The sequence below is a fragment of the Cetorhinus maximus genome, chromosome 23 (assembly GCF_964194155.1).
Source record: "Cetorhinus maximus chromosome 23, sCetMax3.hap1.1, whole genome shotgun sequence".
Taxonomy (NCBI): domain Eukaryota; kingdom Metazoa; phylum Chordata; class Chondrichthyes; order Lamniformes; family Cetorhinidae; genus Cetorhinus; species Cetorhinus maximus.
In genome coordinates, this window is record NC_135901.1 from 17,443,636 (window position 1) to 17,461,539 (window position 17,904).

Sequence of the window (17,904 nt, forward strand, 5' to 3'; positions counted from 1 at the left end):
TGGCCTGGGAGAGTCTGAGTTTAGTCCTCAGGTTAATGCCATGCTGCTTCCCAACACAAACAGAATTAATACAGTGGATTCAGAGCTCGATTACATAGGATTACAGAGGATATAAGGCACAGAAACAGGCCATTCAGCCTAACCAGTCCATGCTGGTGTTTATGATCCACTCGAGCCTCCTCCCATCTTTCCTCATCTAAATCTATCACTGTAACCCTCTACTCCCTTCTCCCTCTTGTGCTTATCTCGTTTCCCCTTAAATACATCCATACTATTCACTTCACCCACTTCCTGTGGTAGCGAGTTCCACATTCTCACCACTCTCTGGGTGAAGAAGTTTCTTCTGAATTCCCTGTTGAATTTCTTGGTGACTATCTTATATTGATGGTCTCTCCTCCCCACAAGAGGAAGCATTCTCTCTGTATCCTCTCTATCACAACCTTTCATCATTTTAAAGGCCTCGATTAGGTCACCTCTCAGTCTCCTTTATCCAAGAGAAGAGACCCAGCCTGTCAATCCTTTCCTCATATGTAAACACACACATTTCTGGTATCATTCTTGTCAAACAGCGCGTCCCTTCGACTGTTCACAACAGGCAAAGTGCTGACCATACTCAACAGGCCCAGGCTTGCAAATCTCAGAACAAAGTGTCCAACATGATAAGTGACTCTGCAATTGGACAGCACTTGCTAAACAAATCTGATTGTTCTAACAATGACACTGACAAACAATTTAAAATTATCAGTCATGCTCACTTACACATGCTAGAAACTCATGTATTCACACACAGGGTCCCGTCCTTTGCAAACAGAAACAGCATGTCCACACACTGCGCTTTTTCAACAAAACAAAAGCTTAGGGACAGTCATTCCCTGGTTCATTTCCCATGACCAATCAGAGTCGACCTGCCTGGTTTGAATTTAAACAAAAGCTTGGCAGTTAACTACTGCCTGGTGCATTTTCCATGGTAACACCTCTACCAATCAGAGTCCTCTTGCCAACCAATCAGCCCCTCTTCTCATGTAGTATAAATCATTGTTCCATTTAGAATTGGTATTCTTACAAATCTGTCCTGATGAGTGCAGGATGAAAAACTTCAACAGGATGTCTCTTTTTTCACAAATGTTCAGCAAAATTTCACCAATAATGATCCTGGGTGTGTTATCCTTCCCTGGATGCTAAGGCTAGGAGAGACAGAATAACATAAGAAACAGGAACAGGAGTAGACCATTCGGCCCCTTGAGCCTGCTCCACCATTCAATAAGGTCATGGCTGATCTTCTTGTGTTTCAATCCTGATAACCTTTGATTCCCTTACCTAACAAGAATCTATCTACCTCTGCTTTAAAAATATTCAGTGACCCGCCTCCACCACCTTCAGAGGCAGAGTTCCAAAGTTGCAGAACGCTCTGAGAGAGAAAAAGTTCTCATTTCTGTCCTAAAAGGGCGACCCTGATTTTAAAACAGTGCCCCCTAGTTCTGGACTCACCCACAAGAGGAAACATCCTTTCGACGTCCACCTTGTCAAGGCCGTTCAGGATCTTGTTTACTTCAATCAAATCACCCCTCACTCTTCTGAACTCCAGTGGAAACAAGCGCAATCTGTCCAACCTTTCCTCATATGACAACCCACTCATTCCAGGTATCAATCTAGTAAACCTCCTTTGAACCGCCTCCAATGCATTTATATCCTTCTTTAAATAAGGAGACCAAAACTGTATACAGTATTCGAGGTGCAATCTCACCAATGCTCTGTACAACTGAAGCGTGAAACCCTTACATTTAGGTTCAATCCCTCTTGAAATAAAGGATTGCATTCCATTAGCCTTCTTAATTACTTGCTGTACCTGCATACTAACTTTTTGTGACTCATGTACGAGAATACCTAGATCCCTCTGCACCTCAGAATTATGCAGCCGTTCTCCATTTAAGTAATACTCTGCTTTTTCGTTCTCCCTGCCAAAGTGAACTTCACATTTTCCCACATTAAACTCCATTTGCCAGATCTTTGTCCACTCACTCAACCTACTTATATCCATCTGCAACCTCCTCATGTCCTCTTCACAACATACTTTCCTATCTATCTTTGTGTCCTCTGCAAGTTTAGCTACTTCTTCCTCTAAGTCCCCTCATCTAAGTCATTGATGTAAATCGTAAAAAGTTGAGACACTCTGGGAGGTACAGGGAGCTGGGATTTGCCCATGAGAGTAACTGAAGGTATGAAAACTGAAATAATCTAGAGTTAGAAAGGAGAAAATGTTCAGTTCTGGACGTGATCCTCAGCATCAACAACTGAATCCAACTTTTCTGGTAACATGTGAACCCTCTTATGTTTCAGCAGGTCGGATGATCGAGTAAATCTCTTCTCACACACGGAGCAGGTGAATGGCCTCTCCCCGGTGTGAACACTTTGGTGTCTCAGCAGGTTGGATGACTTAGTGAATCCCTTCTCACACACAGAACAGGAGAACGGCCTCAACCCCATATGAATGCGGTGGTGTCTCAGCAGGTGGGTTGAATCAGTGAATCCCTTCCCACACACAGAGCAGGTGAACGGCCTCTCCCTATTGTGAATGCGCTGGTGTCTCACCAGATAAGATGAACAAGTGAATCCCTTCCCACACACTGTGCAGGTGAACGGCCTTTCTCCAGTGTGACTGCGCTGGTGTCTCACCAGATGGGATGAATGAGCAAATCTCTTCCCACACGTGGAGCAGGTGAACGGCCTCACACCGGTGTGAACTCGCTCATGTACCTCAAGGTAGGACAAACGAGAGAAACTCTTGCCACACACGAAGCAGGTGAACGGCCTCTCCCCAGTGTGAACCCGCTGATGTGTCCACAAGTTGGCTGACTGAGTGAATCTCTTCCCACACACGGAGCAGGTGAACGGTCTCTCTCCAGTATGAACTCGCTTGTGTACCAGAAGTTGGTTTGAACGAGTGAATCCCTTGCCACATATGGAGCAGGTGAATGGTCTCTCCCCGGTGTGAATCCGTTGGTGTATCAGAAGGCTGGATGACCGAATGAAACTCTTTCCACACACGGAGCAGATGAATGGTCTCTCCCCGGTGTGACCACGCTTATGTGTCAGAAGGTGGAAAGAATGAATGAATCTTTTTCCACACACAGAGCAGGGGAATGGCCTCTCCCTAGTGTGAATGCACTGGTGCCTCAGCAGATCAATGCTTCTTTTAAAGGTTTTCTCACATTCGGAACATTTAAAAGGTCTCTCATCGGAGTGAACCAGTTGGTGCTTAGTGTAGCTTGAAAACTGAGTGAATGCCTTCCCACACTGGGAGCAGCTGAACGGCCTGTCCTTGGTGTGAACTGGCTGGTGCTCAGTGAGATGCCCTGACTCACTGAACGACTCCCCACAGTGAGAGCAGCTGAACGGCCTCTCGTGAGTGTGAAGGAGCTGGTGCTCCGCGAGGCGGGAGAACAGCCTGAACCTCTTCCCGCAGTGGGAGCAGCTGAATGGTCTCTCATCAGTGTGAACTCGCTGCTGTTGGACCAGTTGCTCAGAGATTTTAATGCTTTTCCTAGAGTCAGAGCATTGAAGAGGCTTCTCACCAAAGTGATCGAGCTGATGTGCCAGCAGGTTGGATGAACACATGAATTTCTTCCCACACGCAGAGCAGGTGAACAGCCTCTCACTATTTTGAGCTCGCTGTCGTGTCAGCATGTTTACCAGCTGTATCAATCCCTTCACAAAAGAGCAGGTGAACAGCCTCTCACCAGTTTCCAACTGAGACAGTCGATTAAATCCCTTCAGATGTACAAATCTTCAGATCGCAATGACCCAGCTGACTCTGTCAGACGTGAGGTTTGATTTGATATTCCTGTCTGCAGATCCTCCTCTTCTAATACCCTGTAAAATAAGTTTACAAAGAATTACACAGAGTATACATTACACAAACAGGCCATTCGGTTTATCTAGTCTGTACTGGAGTTTCTACTCCACACGAATCTCCTCCCATTCTGCCAACCTAATCTCAGCCTTTCAGCTGATCTTTCTAATCCCTTTTCTCTCATGTTCTCATCTAATTTCTTTTTGAAAGTGTCTCAGGTATTCTTCTCAGCCACTTACTGTCGTAGCGAGTTCCACATTTTAATTACTGCCTGAGGAAAGAAATATCTCCAGTTTTCCTGTTGGATTTATTTGTAACTATTGTGTACACAAGACCTCCAGCATTGGACAGACCAACAAGTGGAAACATTCTGTCCGCATCGACCTGCCCATCCTAATGAGGATTTTAAAGACCTAGATAAAAGCAAAATACTGCGGATGCTGGAAATCTGAAACAAAAACAAAAATTGCTGGAAAAAAACTCAGTAGGTCTGACAGCATCTGTGGAGAGAAAGACAGATTTAACGTTTCGAGTCCGTATGACTCTCGAGTTCTGAAGAAGTCATACGGACTCAAAACGTTAACTCCGTCTTCCTCTCCATTGATGCTGTCAGACCTGCTGAGTTTTTCCAGCAATTTTTGTTTTTATTTTAACGACCTATATCAGAGGACACAAACATTCCTCTTGGTTTGAGTTTGCTGTGTATAAATCCTCCCCTGTAAAAGGAGTTTCCAAAACCCATCCCTGTCAGTCCAGGATAGAAATTCACAACAAAAACAGAAACCCTTCTGAAGGGTCATGAGGACTCGAAGCGTCGACTTTGCTGTTCTCCGCCGATGCTGCCGGACCTGCTGAGTTTTTCCAGGTATTTCTGTTTTTGTTTTGGATTTCCAGCATCCGCAGTTTTTTATTTTTATAGAAATTCACATCATTCTCACCTCCTGCTGACAGGGACAGGGATGTCTGCGCATGCGTACTGCTGCACATTGACACCGCCATTTTACTGAGAACCGCGGCCCGCAGCTGCCCCCAGGACCGTTCGCTGCGACCGCGGGGCCACTGCAATTTACTCGGGTGTCGAAGCCTCCAGTGGACCTTTATAACATCTCACTGCCCACTCCACCGCCTCCAATCCCCCCCCATCTACCGGCTTCATTGACTCGCCTGCACTCGAAAATTGTCAACTCCTTCGACCAGCTCTTGCTGCAGGAAGCAACTGCGCATGCTCCCCTAAACGCATCCACAATGCTCGACTCACACTTGATATTGCGCCTGCGCAAGGCCTTCATGCAGCGAGGATAGGTCACATTCTGCCCCGCTGCGAATGCTGGGTAAAGCCTCGGCCATTGAGCAGCAATATTGTTGAATAGAAAATCATGTTTTGTGATCGATTGGAGTCATAGAGCCAAGATATGAAATTATCACATCAATTGATACAGCAACCAAAGTGCACAGGTCCTCCAACATAGTTCTTTCCTGGGTGTAATTAATAGAAATTAACACTTCAACAGTTAAATTCAAACTCACTGGAGTCTCAGAACGTGGGGGAAACATGATTTTTTTCCCCAAAGCTCAGAACACTTAACATGTCTCTTTCCAGTAAGAAAGCACTGATTGTGAATCAAATCCTTTGAACTTTCTAAATTGGTGGATTGGGAGGTGAGAAAACTAAGCAAATCTTTTCTCACTCGTGAAATACCTGAAAGGTCTCCCTGCAGTCTGACTGCTATTGTGTCAGTAAATGGGATGACTGACTGAATCCCTTTCCACTTCCAGATGGTGATGATCTTTTCACGCTGTGATTTTACTCATCAGTTTCCAGCTGAGGCGGGGATCTCAAATCCTTCTTGCAATGAACTCCACATTCTCCAGTTCAGGAAAAGAAAACTACTGCGGATGCTGGAAACCTGAATGAAAAACAGAAAGTGCTGGAATTTTTAACAGATCTGATTGCGTCTGTGGAGAAAGAAACACAGTTTTCATGTATTTCAGCCTGTGGCCTTTCATCAGAACCACACTGTGTCTGTGCATCACTCTGATTTTCAATCCACTGAAATAGCCATTGAAAACTGCCATCGACTTCACTGGAAGTACAAGGGACAAGTTTGTAGGAGTGGCCTAATGTACAATACATGATGGTATTTCAAAAGAGAGCCCCTGTACCAATAGATATTTACATGAATTAAGCAAACCTCTTAACCCTGAAGTCTGCTTATATAATTCATCTCTTTAATAAAGACTGGACAATACAGCTCACACACACTCTGTCTCCAGATTTCTAGCTAAATGAGTTCACCTGCCATTTTATAGCTTTTTCTCTCTCTCCCTCTTCCATGCAGACCATGTTAAACAAACACATGTCACCCTTTGAACGATCATTTCTTGAGGTGTCCTGGCAATTTCAAAAGCCTAGAATGTTAATAACCTTATCCTTACAACTTTAATCTTCCCCAAGCTAAAAATTATCTCTAAAATATTGAAATGAATCATGAACAAGATGTTTATGAAAATATTTGTTTCATTGTTGCAACACTTCAAAATGATTGCTGTTTTCCTATGTGACTGTGTTTGTTTGTTCAATGAAATGTTTGTAAAAGGTAATGGTGGAGAAAGATTGAGCGTTTTTCGTGTAGGACAGAAGTGAAATGGGTCAACAGAGAAGCAACACATTTTCAATCAGAGCAGAAATAGATGACAGATACATAACGGCTCTTTCAACTGTAGTTTCATCATGAGTTCCATTATAATCGCTTTTGCCTTGCATCCTCATCCCCTTTGTTATTTAATCTCTCCCAATCACAACTTCACTTTTGTTATTTCCCCATCCTCCCTGTTCCCCGTCTGTGAACTTGTTCTGATGGAAGTTCAGTGTCTTGGGCCATTAACTGTTTCTCTCTCCACAGACTCTCAGTCTGACCTGCTCAGTATTCCCAGCATTTCCTTCAGTCTGACCTGTTCAGTATTCACAGCATTTCCTTTTTGTGAATTAGACTGAGAGTTGTATGATCAGTCCCCCTCGGCCTGGGGTGTTTGACACTGCTTTCCATAGTGCAGTGATCATAATGTTTGCTTTACATGCGAAATTCCTGGTTTGATCCGATGTGGAAATATTGTGGTTCAATTGCAAAGGGCAGGTGATCGGGTCACTGGACTAATAACCTAGACGTGTGGACACAGGTTCAAATCCCACCGTGGTAGTGTGCAGAATTTCAATTCAATTCATCAATAAGTCTGAAATTGAAGACTAGTCTCAGTAATGGTGTCCATGAAGCTATCATCGATTGTCATGAAAACCCATATGATTCTCTAATTTCCTTTAGGAGAGGAAATCTGCTTTCTTTACCTGGTCTGACCTAATGTGACTCCCAGCCCACGGTGATGTGGTTGACTTTTAACTGCCTTCTAAAATGGCCGATCAAGCCGCAAAGTTCAATGGAAATTAGGTTTTGGTCATAAATGCTGGTCTTGACAGTGACCCTACATGCCATCAAACAATAGTTTAAAAAGTGAGCAATTAACATGTTCCATTTGTTTTCGAACAGGGTGACAGTAACTGTTGCTTCATTCTTTAATAGCTCCTTCTTTCACTTCTTTAAACAGCTCACATTAAGTGAGAGAAAACTGTTCCACAATGACCCAAAAACAAAATACTGCAGATGCTGCAAATCTGAACTTAAAACAGATAATACTGGAAACACTCAGCAGGTCAAAGAGCCTCTGTGGAGAGGGCAGCAACATCAATGTTTAAGGTGAGTGAACCTTTATCAAAGCTTGAAGAATTTAGAGATGTAATTGTTCACAAACAAGTACTGAGCCAGGGAAAAGAGAGGGGAAGAGAAGAAAGAACATTGTTAATGGAAGGCAGCAGTGATTAAATGACAAAGGGGAAGATAATGTCAGACAAAATTGTGTGATAATGAGACAAGTAAATAAACGAATGAGACAAGTGAACAAATAAAATTCAGATCCAGAGGGAGTATAAATGATAACAGCAGAACCATTACCAGCATCTACTGTCAGAAATAATGGGATTGGTGATTATGATCAGTGCAGGAGGCTGAGGACAGAGAGATCAGACTGGGAATGAGGTGAATAATTAAAATAGCAAACGACTGGATGCTCAGGAACATGCTTGAAGATTGAATGGTGATGTTCCACAAAACAGTTATCCAATTTTGATTTAGTCACCTCAGTATGGAAGGGATCACATCATGAGCAGTGAATACACGATCCTAAAGTGAAAGTAGAATAAATAATTTGCTGTATCACTCAGAAAGTATATTTGTGGCCCTGGAACATGGGAACGGAGGAGGTGAAAAGGTGGTTGCTGCATCTGCTGTGCTTGTATCAAATGTACTGGAATGATGCCAGAACTACAACATTATGCCTATCAAGAAAGATTGAACAAGCTAGACATGTTTTCTCTGCTAAAGAGAGTGAGAGGTGACCTGATCGAGCTTTTCAGATTATAAAAGGGGCTGACAAAGCAGACAAGTTGAGGATGGTTCCAGTTTCAGATGGACGAGAATAAACGTAAGTTCATCACCAACAAATATAATGTGCAATTCTGGAGATAACAGGAGATAAAACCAGAAAATGCTTCAATCCTCACCATGTCTGGCAGCCCATCCCTAATTGCCCTTGTTCAGAGGACATTTTTTAAAGAGTCAGCCACATTGCTGTGTCCTAGCATCACATGTAGGCCAGACCAGGTGAGAACAGCAGATTTCCTTCCCTAAAAGACATCAATGAACCAGATGGGTTATTATGACAATCAACAATGATTTCATGGTCATCATTAGAGTTTTAATTCAGTTTGCCCACCTGTTCACACTTCAGCTTTGAAAGTTCAAAGGATTTTATCCACAATGGGTACACTCTTACAGGGAAGGCATGTTTTAAATATTCCGCATATGGTTGAAAAATTCACTTGTTCACCCCAGCTGCTGAGACTCCAGTGAGTTCACACTTAACATTAGTGGCTTGTTCTGCTGTGAATTATACCCAGGACAGAATTAAGGTGGAGGACCACTTTGTTTGCTGTATCAATTATTTTAATAATGCTATATCTTGGCCCTATTACTGCATCGTCATCAGGTCATAAATCATAATTTTCTATTGAGCAATGTCATCGGTCAATGGCGCGGACTTTACCCAGCATTCTCGACGATGCAGACTGTGCCCTATACTGATTATAGGAAACCCTGGCGCATGCGCAGTGATGGGTTATGACCGGAGCATGCGCACCGCGGGTTGGAACTGGCGCAAGTGCAGCTTGGGTGCTGCAACCGCAGCGAGGACGTCACCTGGACTCTGCAATCAGTGAATTACGGCTGATTATAGGGGCGTAACGGAGGCGGTGGAATTGGCGGAGAAGCCTCGTAAACACCGAGTGGAGGCCTTGGACCAAGGTTAAGAATCTACCAGTCCCGCATTGAGTCCAGGTAGGACAACAGCCGCAGAACTGAACCTGACCACAAGCCCAAGTTAATGGCCGCCATCTTTATAGGGGGCAATGTTCAGCAGGGCGCATGCGCAGTCATCCTGTCCCTGTCAGCAGAAGGAGAGAATATTGTGCATTTCTATCCTGGACTGACAGGGATGGATTTTGGAAACTCCTTTTACAGGGGGTTAGAAGGGAAGGATTTACTTTTAGGTGGTGGAGATTGAGGGTTTGGGAGGTTTTGTCAAGTTCTGGTCGGGTTGAAGGCACATAAAATCTCCCTCCTTCTTCTCGCCCTGTTTCCCACACCCTCCTCCCATAGAGGTCAGAATCTTGGTTAGGTCCAGACTGTCTGGCAGGTTCGTTTCCCTGAAGGACATTAGTGAATCAGATGCGTTTTTACAAGAATAAAGCAGCTTTTTCCTCATGCTGTCCCCACAAATTACCAGATACATTCAGCTCAATTTCACAACCTGTGTTTTGTTTCTGTGAGTTGTCTCTCACTCCCTTTTTTCTGTTTTAAATCAATTTTATAGGGTATTAGAAGGCGAGGATTTGCATCCGGAAAACCCCAACTAAATATTACATCAGGATCTGACGGAGTCGCCCAATTTATCATAACCTGAATATCATCAGAATTTGAACATGGAAGGAGAAAGCACCGTCCATAGTGAAGAGAAACCGTACACGTGTTGTGTGTGTGGACGAGGCTTCAACCAATTATCTAACCTGTCAGAACATCAATGCAGTCACAATGGGGAGAAACCATGGAAATGTGGGGACTGTGGGAAGGGATTCAATTATCCAGTTGAACAGGAAATTCATCGTCGCATTCACACTGGGGAGAGACCATTCACTTGCTCCAAGTGTGGGAAGGGATTCACTCTGTCATGCAACCTGTTGGCTCACCAGCGAGTTCACACTGACGAGAGACCTTTTAAATGCCCAGACTGTGGGAAGTGCTATAAAAGTTCAGGGGAACTGATGCGCCATCAACGTGTTCACACTGATGAGAGACCGTTCAGGTGCTCTCACTGTGGGATTGGGTTCAGGCAATTATCTGACCTCACCATGCAGAAACGAGTTCACACTGGAGAGAGTCCGTTCACCTGCACGGAGTGTGGGAAGGGATTCACTCGGGCATCACGCCTGCTGACACACCAGCGAGTTCACACTGGGGAGAGACTATTCTCCTGCCCCGAGTGTGGGAAGGGATTCACGAATTCGTCCACCCTGCTGAAACACCAGTGAGTTCACACTGGAGAGAGGCCATTCACCTGCTCCAAGTGTGGGAAGGGATTCACTCAGTCAACTGACCTGCTGGAGCACCAGCGAGTTCATACTGGGGAGAGACCATTCACCTGCTCTGACTGTGGGAAGAGATTCATTCAGTCGTCAACCTTGCTGACACACCAGCGAGTTCACACTGGGGAGAAGCCATTCACCTGCTCTGTGTGTAAGAAGGGGTTTTCTCACTCATCCACCCTGCTGAGACACCAGCGAGTTCACAAGTAACTAATCTGATTGGATTTTGCTGTTAATCTATTTGTCCATTTGGGTCTGTTTCTGATGTTCATGAAGTCCAGCCCAGTTACAGTGATTAATATTCTGGACAAAAGTCAAATCAGCTTTGTGTTAAACACACAGTGTGTTGGATCTTTTAATATTTCTAACTTAAGTTAGTTTCTTTTGAAGGACTCTCCCCCCCTGTCTGCCCCATCCTCACGTCCAAAATGAAGGAGGAGCCTTGAGTTCTTTGAGGATATAATAAGCAGGGTGGATAAAGGGGAACCAGTAGATGTAGTGTGTTTGGATTTCCAAAAGACCTTCAGTGAACTCTCACATTAAAGGTTACTGCACAAGATAAGAGCTCATGATGTTGGGGGTGATATATTAGCATGGATAGAGGATTGGCTAACTAACAGGAAAGAGTGAGTTGGGATAAATGGGTCATTTTGAGGTTAGCAAACTGTAACTAGTGGAGTGCCACAGGGATCAGTGTTGGGGCCTCAACTATTTCTGATCTATACGAATGACTTGGATGAAGGGACCATTTGTATTGTAGCTAAATTTGCTAATGATGTAAAGATAGGTAGGAAAGCAAGTTGTGAGGAGGATACAAAGAGTCTGCAAACAGATATAGATAAGTTAAGTGAGTAGACAGATGGTGTATAATGTGGTAAAATGTGAGGATGTCCACTTTGGCAGGAAGAATAGAAAAGCAGAATATTATTGAAATAGCGAGAGAGAGACTGCAGAATGCTGCAGCACAGAGGAATCTGGGTGTCCTTGTACATGAATCATGTAAAGTTAGCATTCATGTACAGGAAGTGATTAGGAAGGCAAATGGAGTGTTGGCCATTATTGCAATGGGGATGGAGTATAAAAGTCGGAGAATCTTGCTGCAGTTGTACAGGGCATTGGTGAGACTGCATCTAGAGTACTGTGTACAATTTTGGTCTCCTGACTTAAGGAGAGATATGCTTGCATCAGAAACAGTTCAGAGAAGGTTTACTAGGCTGATTCCTGGGATGAAGGGGTTGTCTTATGAGGAAAGATTGAGCCTGTATCCATTGGAGTTTTGAAGAATGAGAGGTGATCTTACTGAAACATACAAGATTCTGAGGGGATTTGCAGGGTAGATGCTGAGAATCTGTTTCCTCTCCTGGGGGAATTGTTAAGTAAGGGACACTGTTTAAAAATAAGGGGTCTCCCATTTAAGACGGTGATGAGGAGGAATATTTTTCTCTCAGAGGGGCATTAGTCTCTGGAATTCTCTTTCACAGAGAGTGTGGAGGCTGAGTCATTGAATATTTCAAGGCTGAGTTCGACAGATTTTTGACCTATCAGGGAATCAAAGGTTAATGGGATTGGGGACAGACTGGAAAGTGGAGTTAAGACCACAATCAGATCAGTCATGGTGCAGCCTCGATGGGCTGAATGGCCTATCTCTTATGGTCTTGCCTACCTGACCAGTATATTCTTATCTCCCTGCAGTCTCCAGCTTTCTACCTCACTACCAAGCACGCATCCATTTGTTTTTTGTATGATGCGCAAACTTCTTATTCATGTCCCTACATTTAAGTCTGAATCTGTGATATAAACCAGGAATGAAGGACCCAGTACTGAGCCCTGTGAAACCCCACTGGAAACAGCCTTCCAGTCACAAAAAAAAACCCATCATTCATCACTTCCTACCATTGAGTCAACTTTTCATCCAACTTGTACCTTGCCCTGGGGTCCCATGAGGTTTTATTTTCCTGCCCAGTCTGCCATGTGGGACCTTGTAGATGTGGAGAGAATGTTTCCATTTGTGGGAGAATCCAAAACTAGGAGCCAGAAATACAAGATAGTTACTGATAAATCCCGTAGGGAAATAAGGCGATATGTGTTTACTCAGAGTGGTTATAAAGTGAACTCACTACCACAGGAAGTGGTTGTGACAAAAAGCTGAGATAATTTCAAAAGGAAACTAGACAAGAGAAAACGGAATAAAAAGATAAACTGAAAGACTGAGCTGAGGTAGATGGAATGGAAGGTGAAGTTGTGGAGTGTAAAGACCAGCAGTGACTAGTTGGGAAGAATGGCCTGTATCTATTCTGTACATTCTGTGTAATTCTGTGTAAACTCTTTTTACAAGGTATTAGGAGGAGAGGATTTACAGGTGTGAAACTAAAACCAATTATCAAGATCTAACAGAGTCACTCAATTCATCAAGGCCTGAATATCATCGGCCTTTGAACATGGAAGGAGAAATGTTTGTTCATGGGAAAAGATTTCAAACATCAGTGTGACCGGAAAAGCACCGAGACACACACACCTGAGTGTGAGTGTTCCAGTGTTCCGGTACACAGCCTGAAAAGAATCACACCACTCACAGCGAGGAGAAAATGTACATGTGTTGTGTGTGCGGACGAAGCTTCAACTGATCTTCCAAGTTGGAGAGGCAGAAGGACCATGGAGAAACCATGGAAATGTGGGGTCTGTGGGAAGGGATTCAAATGCCAATTGCAGTTGGAAATCCATCGACACACTCATACTGGGGAGAAACCATTCCTCTGCTTCTTGTGTGGCAATGGATTCATTAATTCATCTGATCTTCAGATACACCAGTGAGTTCACACTGGAGAGAGGCCATTCACCTGCTGTACCTGTGGGAGGAATTCACTCAGTCAGCCCACCTCACTTTCACCAACTGGTTCACACAGATAAGAGACCTTTCAAATGTCCTGACTGTGAGAAGGGCTTTAAAAGGAGGTACCAGTTACTGACACACTAACATCAGGGAGAGGCAGTTCACCTGCTCCAAGTGTGGGAAGGAATTCGTTCATTCATCTAACTTTCTGATACACCAGCGATTTCACACGGGGAGAGGCCATTCGCCTGCTATGTGTGAGGTAAGAAATTCTCATGATTATCCTGCCTCACTGCACATCAACTGGTTCACACTGATCAGAGGTCTTTTAAATGTTCTGACTGTGAGAAGAGCTTTAAAAGCAGGCATGAATTGCTAGCATACCAACGTACACACACGGGAGAGGCTGTTCACCTGCTCTGAGTGTGGGAAGGGATTCGTCCATTTATCCAACCTCCTGAGACACCAGCGAGTTCACACTGGGGGTGGGGGGGTGGGGGGTGGGGAGGTTGTTTACTTGCTCAGAGTGTGGGAAAGGATTCACTCAGTCATCCCACCTGGTGAGACAACAGCGAGTTCACAAGTGACAGCAGGGGTTAGATTCTGCTGATATTGCTGCTGTTAATCACACCCAGGACTGAACCATGTTCATTCTGAGAGTTGGTGTTTCTTTCTTCTGATGTTAATAATTGAACTGAAGTTTAGTATTCTGGTTATATATTAAATAAATCAGCTTTGTTTTAAATATATTGTTGTACAATTTTGTCTTTCCCACCTGAGTGTTTAACATCACCTGGCTGGAGCTCAGAAAGGACAATCTGGGGGAGGATCATACGGCAGGAACAGAACTTCAGCCTGGACACAGTCCAGGAGCATGATGACCATCCACATCTTGTCCCTGTTGATAAAATCAAACACAGGGTATATTCTCCATCTCATTATCTGACCTTTTCATTTTGTACAGTTTACACTGATCTCTATGGTAACACAGATATTGTATTTCCTTCCCTCATTTCCAATTTGCTAATATAAGATTTATTTCTCCCAATCTATTTAGATCATCAAATGGATTTTCCAAGGTAGCACCCCCCTCCCCGTTTAACAATGTTTTTAACATGACTTCATCTCCCATTGAACAGTTAATGTAACGGGTGGGGTGTTTCTCCCTGGAGGTGTTGAGATGGGCAGAACCATCTTCTCCACTGCCTGTAGCAGGGAGGATGTTGAAGTTTGTTGAAGGTTCTGGAGAAACTGGTCCTGAGCTTGTCGAGTAGCCATGGGGAGTGCGACCCGGGGGGATGCACAATCTGGATTGGCCGACTTGTCATGAGCTGAACCAGGCTGTGACCGGGGGAGTGAGCAGGAGTGGAGTGAATGGTCATTAGGACACCAGGCAAGGCAGTGACCCAGTCATTGGCCTCGACCAGATCATCAGCTCCCCTCATGACAGCTTTATTCAGTGTCTTTTCTCCCGAGTGATTAAAGCTCCTGACCATCCCACTGGACTCTGGGTGGTAGGGGATGTGGAAATGTTGTTCCACACCCACAAGATGACCCAGCTGCTGGATTACAACTGCTGTGAAATGAGAACCATTATCACTCTCTATCCTTTTCCGAAAGCCACATCTGGTAAAGATTTGTTCCCACAAGGTTTTAGCTGTTGCGACTGCATCATTTTTACAGACAGGGAAAGCTTCAGTCCACCAGGTAAACATATCTATAAACTTCCAGGATATACCAGTCCCCTCCATTACTGTGGGTCGTGGGCTTGCCTATGTTTCCCAGCGATATAATTCAGATGGGATGTGCCCATTGGGACCTTACATTTCTCAGGGCTGGATTAATTTGGATACAGATGTGACACAGGTTCAGGTGGTAATGGACATCCTGGTGCATCCTCAGCCACCAAGAGTAATTATGTAACATATTGAGGACTAGAAACAGAGAAACACTTCCCTAATTTGATTCATAAACAAAATTCATTCTTTTCTAAGCCATCAAGGTGTGACCTAAATCAAAATTAGAGCCATCCTTGTGATAGCAAATCTCATTGTGGAGGATGAGTGAATCCTTACTTGCTGTGGGAGATGAGGGAAAGTCTTTGCTATGGTGTACATCCTCTTTGACCACAGTCACATCAGGGTCAGGGTCCTGACAAGTTTTTAAATCAGGTTTAACTGGAGACTGTCCTACCAGTGCCAATGATCGTGTTTTGAGTGGATCCCAAGAAATCCCCTCTGGAGCAGCTTTCCTGGTGAGTTAGTCGTCCTGGTTATTACCATCACCCTCTTCACTAACTCCTGCTGCTGATGTACATTCACCTTACAAATAGCAACTTGTCCCAGTCACTTACCAGCAAGATCCCAAATCATTCACAGTTTGGAACGGTGGGTGAGTGATTTTCTTTCTGCTGTGTATTTTTTTTTTGCCAGAGTCGTAGGTTTTCCCTGAGGGAGTTACAACCAAAGGATATTTTCAGAATAGTTGGAGATTCCATCAGTAACAGATTGAAGGGCTGTGATCACAATAACCTCAGACTTCTGGGCTAAATATTGCGGTGGGTATTTAATAAAGGTACTATGGCTGTCAAGAAGCAAAGCCACAGCACTAGTCTGATACAGTCCTTGTTTATAAAACCGAGACCCATCCACATAAACTCCACTGGAGTGTGTGGCCTTAATACATCCATTGAACACTGCCTCTTTCATGTGACAACTATGTGGGGTTCTTTCATACTGCAACATCCGAGCCAATTGGCATTTGTGATATTACAGGATATTAATACCTTTGCTTTTTTACTCCATAATTCATCGACTCTGTCAATCCAGGGATATTCTCTTAACCTGTTCCTTTCTTAATAATGTTACTGTGGTATATGGGACGTGTAGAATTACTCAATTAAACTCTACCAGGTACTCTGTGTGCTTAACTCTTATTTGAAGGCAATATACCTGTGGATGCTGAAGATCTGAAATAAAAACAGAAGGTTCTGGAAAAACTCAGTAGGTCTGGCAGCATCTGTGGAGAGAGAAACAGAGTTAATGTTTCGGGTGAAATATGAGTCTTCTTTGGAACTGAAGAGAGGTAGAAATGGGATGGGTTTTATGCTGTTGAAAAAATGGTGTCTGGTCGAACAAAAGAGAAGGCCAGGGATAGTTTAGAGGGCGGGAGAGATTAAACAACAAAGATGTAATTGAATGAAAGGTGAAGGGAGTGGTAATGGTTGTGATAAAGAAACAAGATACAGTAAGTTTTAATGTCAGAATAAACGATGAAAATCTGTCCATTTCAGTTCTGAAGGAGAGTCGTATTACACTCAAAATGTTAACTCTGTTTCTCTCTCCAACGTCGCTGCCAGACCTGCTGAGTTTTTCCAGTACTTTCTGTTTTTATTTCAGTGAATCCTTTATATCTGATAAGTACACTGATCTTTCCACAGGGATGGGTGTGTCTAAGAAGCATCCACCTGAAAAGCCTTTTCCATTCACCACTACAGCAGATATACATTGTTCTGACCCTGCCAGCAGGGCTGTGGAATTAATTGGATGGATCTTCAAAAAAGCGAGCACAGGTGTGATGAGCTGAATTAAATTCTATCTGTGATGTATCATTCTATAAAAGAGTGAATATTCATTATCAGGGATCGAAACGCAAGGAGGGAGGAACCAGTGACTTTGGAATTTAACCCAGCCAGGCACCTAGAGGGGAGGAGGGAGAGGGGAACCAGTGGAAAAGCTTTAAAAGTTCAGTGTATTCTCACAGGAGAGCAGAAATTTAAATCACTTTGAAAAATGGAACATAGCGACGCACAGAATTATATGAGTTTTTATTATTTTTTCAATTTCGTAACAAAATTATTTTCTATTCTGTATTTCGAATCTCAATGGCGCTGCTGTTACCCAACATTCCCTGCGGATGTGAATGTGCTCTATACATCCCGCAGGTGCCCAGTGCGCAGGCGCCCTGTTGACCTCTGGAGTATGCGCAGTGCCACTTTGATCGGAGCCCTGCGAGTGCGGGAGAGGCTTTTGGAAATGGGTGAGCGCGGGCGGGGCGGAGGGAGGAATGGAGCCGGGGAGGGGAGTGGAGTGAGGGGAGGCTTCATAAACACTCGATGTAGGCCTAAAGGCCAGAATCAGGGTCTTCAGGTCCCGTGTTTACAGCCCTGGGGCTTTTTTCCTGGGAACAGGCCCAGGTGAACCATTATTAGAGGCTCAGGACGTTACACAATAACAGGTGATTGGGGAGGGCGGCGGGGAGCGGGGCGCATGCGCGGCCATCTCGGTGACGTAACGTAATGGGTGAGGCTTCAGGCTCCCGGTGACCAGGAGAGAAAAAATTGGCGCGTTGATTTTATTTCCACTCTGCAAACAGGAGCTGGTGACAGGCCGGGATGAACGTGCACCATAGTTGGAGGGGCAATGTGCTGCAGTGCGCATGTGCGACCATCTTAATACTATAAGAATATCAGAATTA

The 17,904-nt window shown here is 44.2% G+C and overlaps 2 protein-coding genes across 2 annotated transcripts in view; both read right to left on the reverse strand.

The window, feature by feature from the left end:
• The window catches only part of LOC144697096 (uncharacterized), a 470,203-nt gene that overhangs the window by 398,578 nt on the left and 53,721 nt on the right, over nt 1-17,904 (reverse strand). The gene's annotated exons all lie outside the window — the stretch shown is intronic.
• LOC144696951 (uncharacterized) lies at nt 2,260-3,684 on the reverse strand. Its single transcript, XM_078568669.1, has one exon. It carries the CDS (start codon nt 3,682-3,684, stop codon nt 2,260-2,262), a length of 1,425 nt encoding a protein of 474 aa, XP_078424795.1.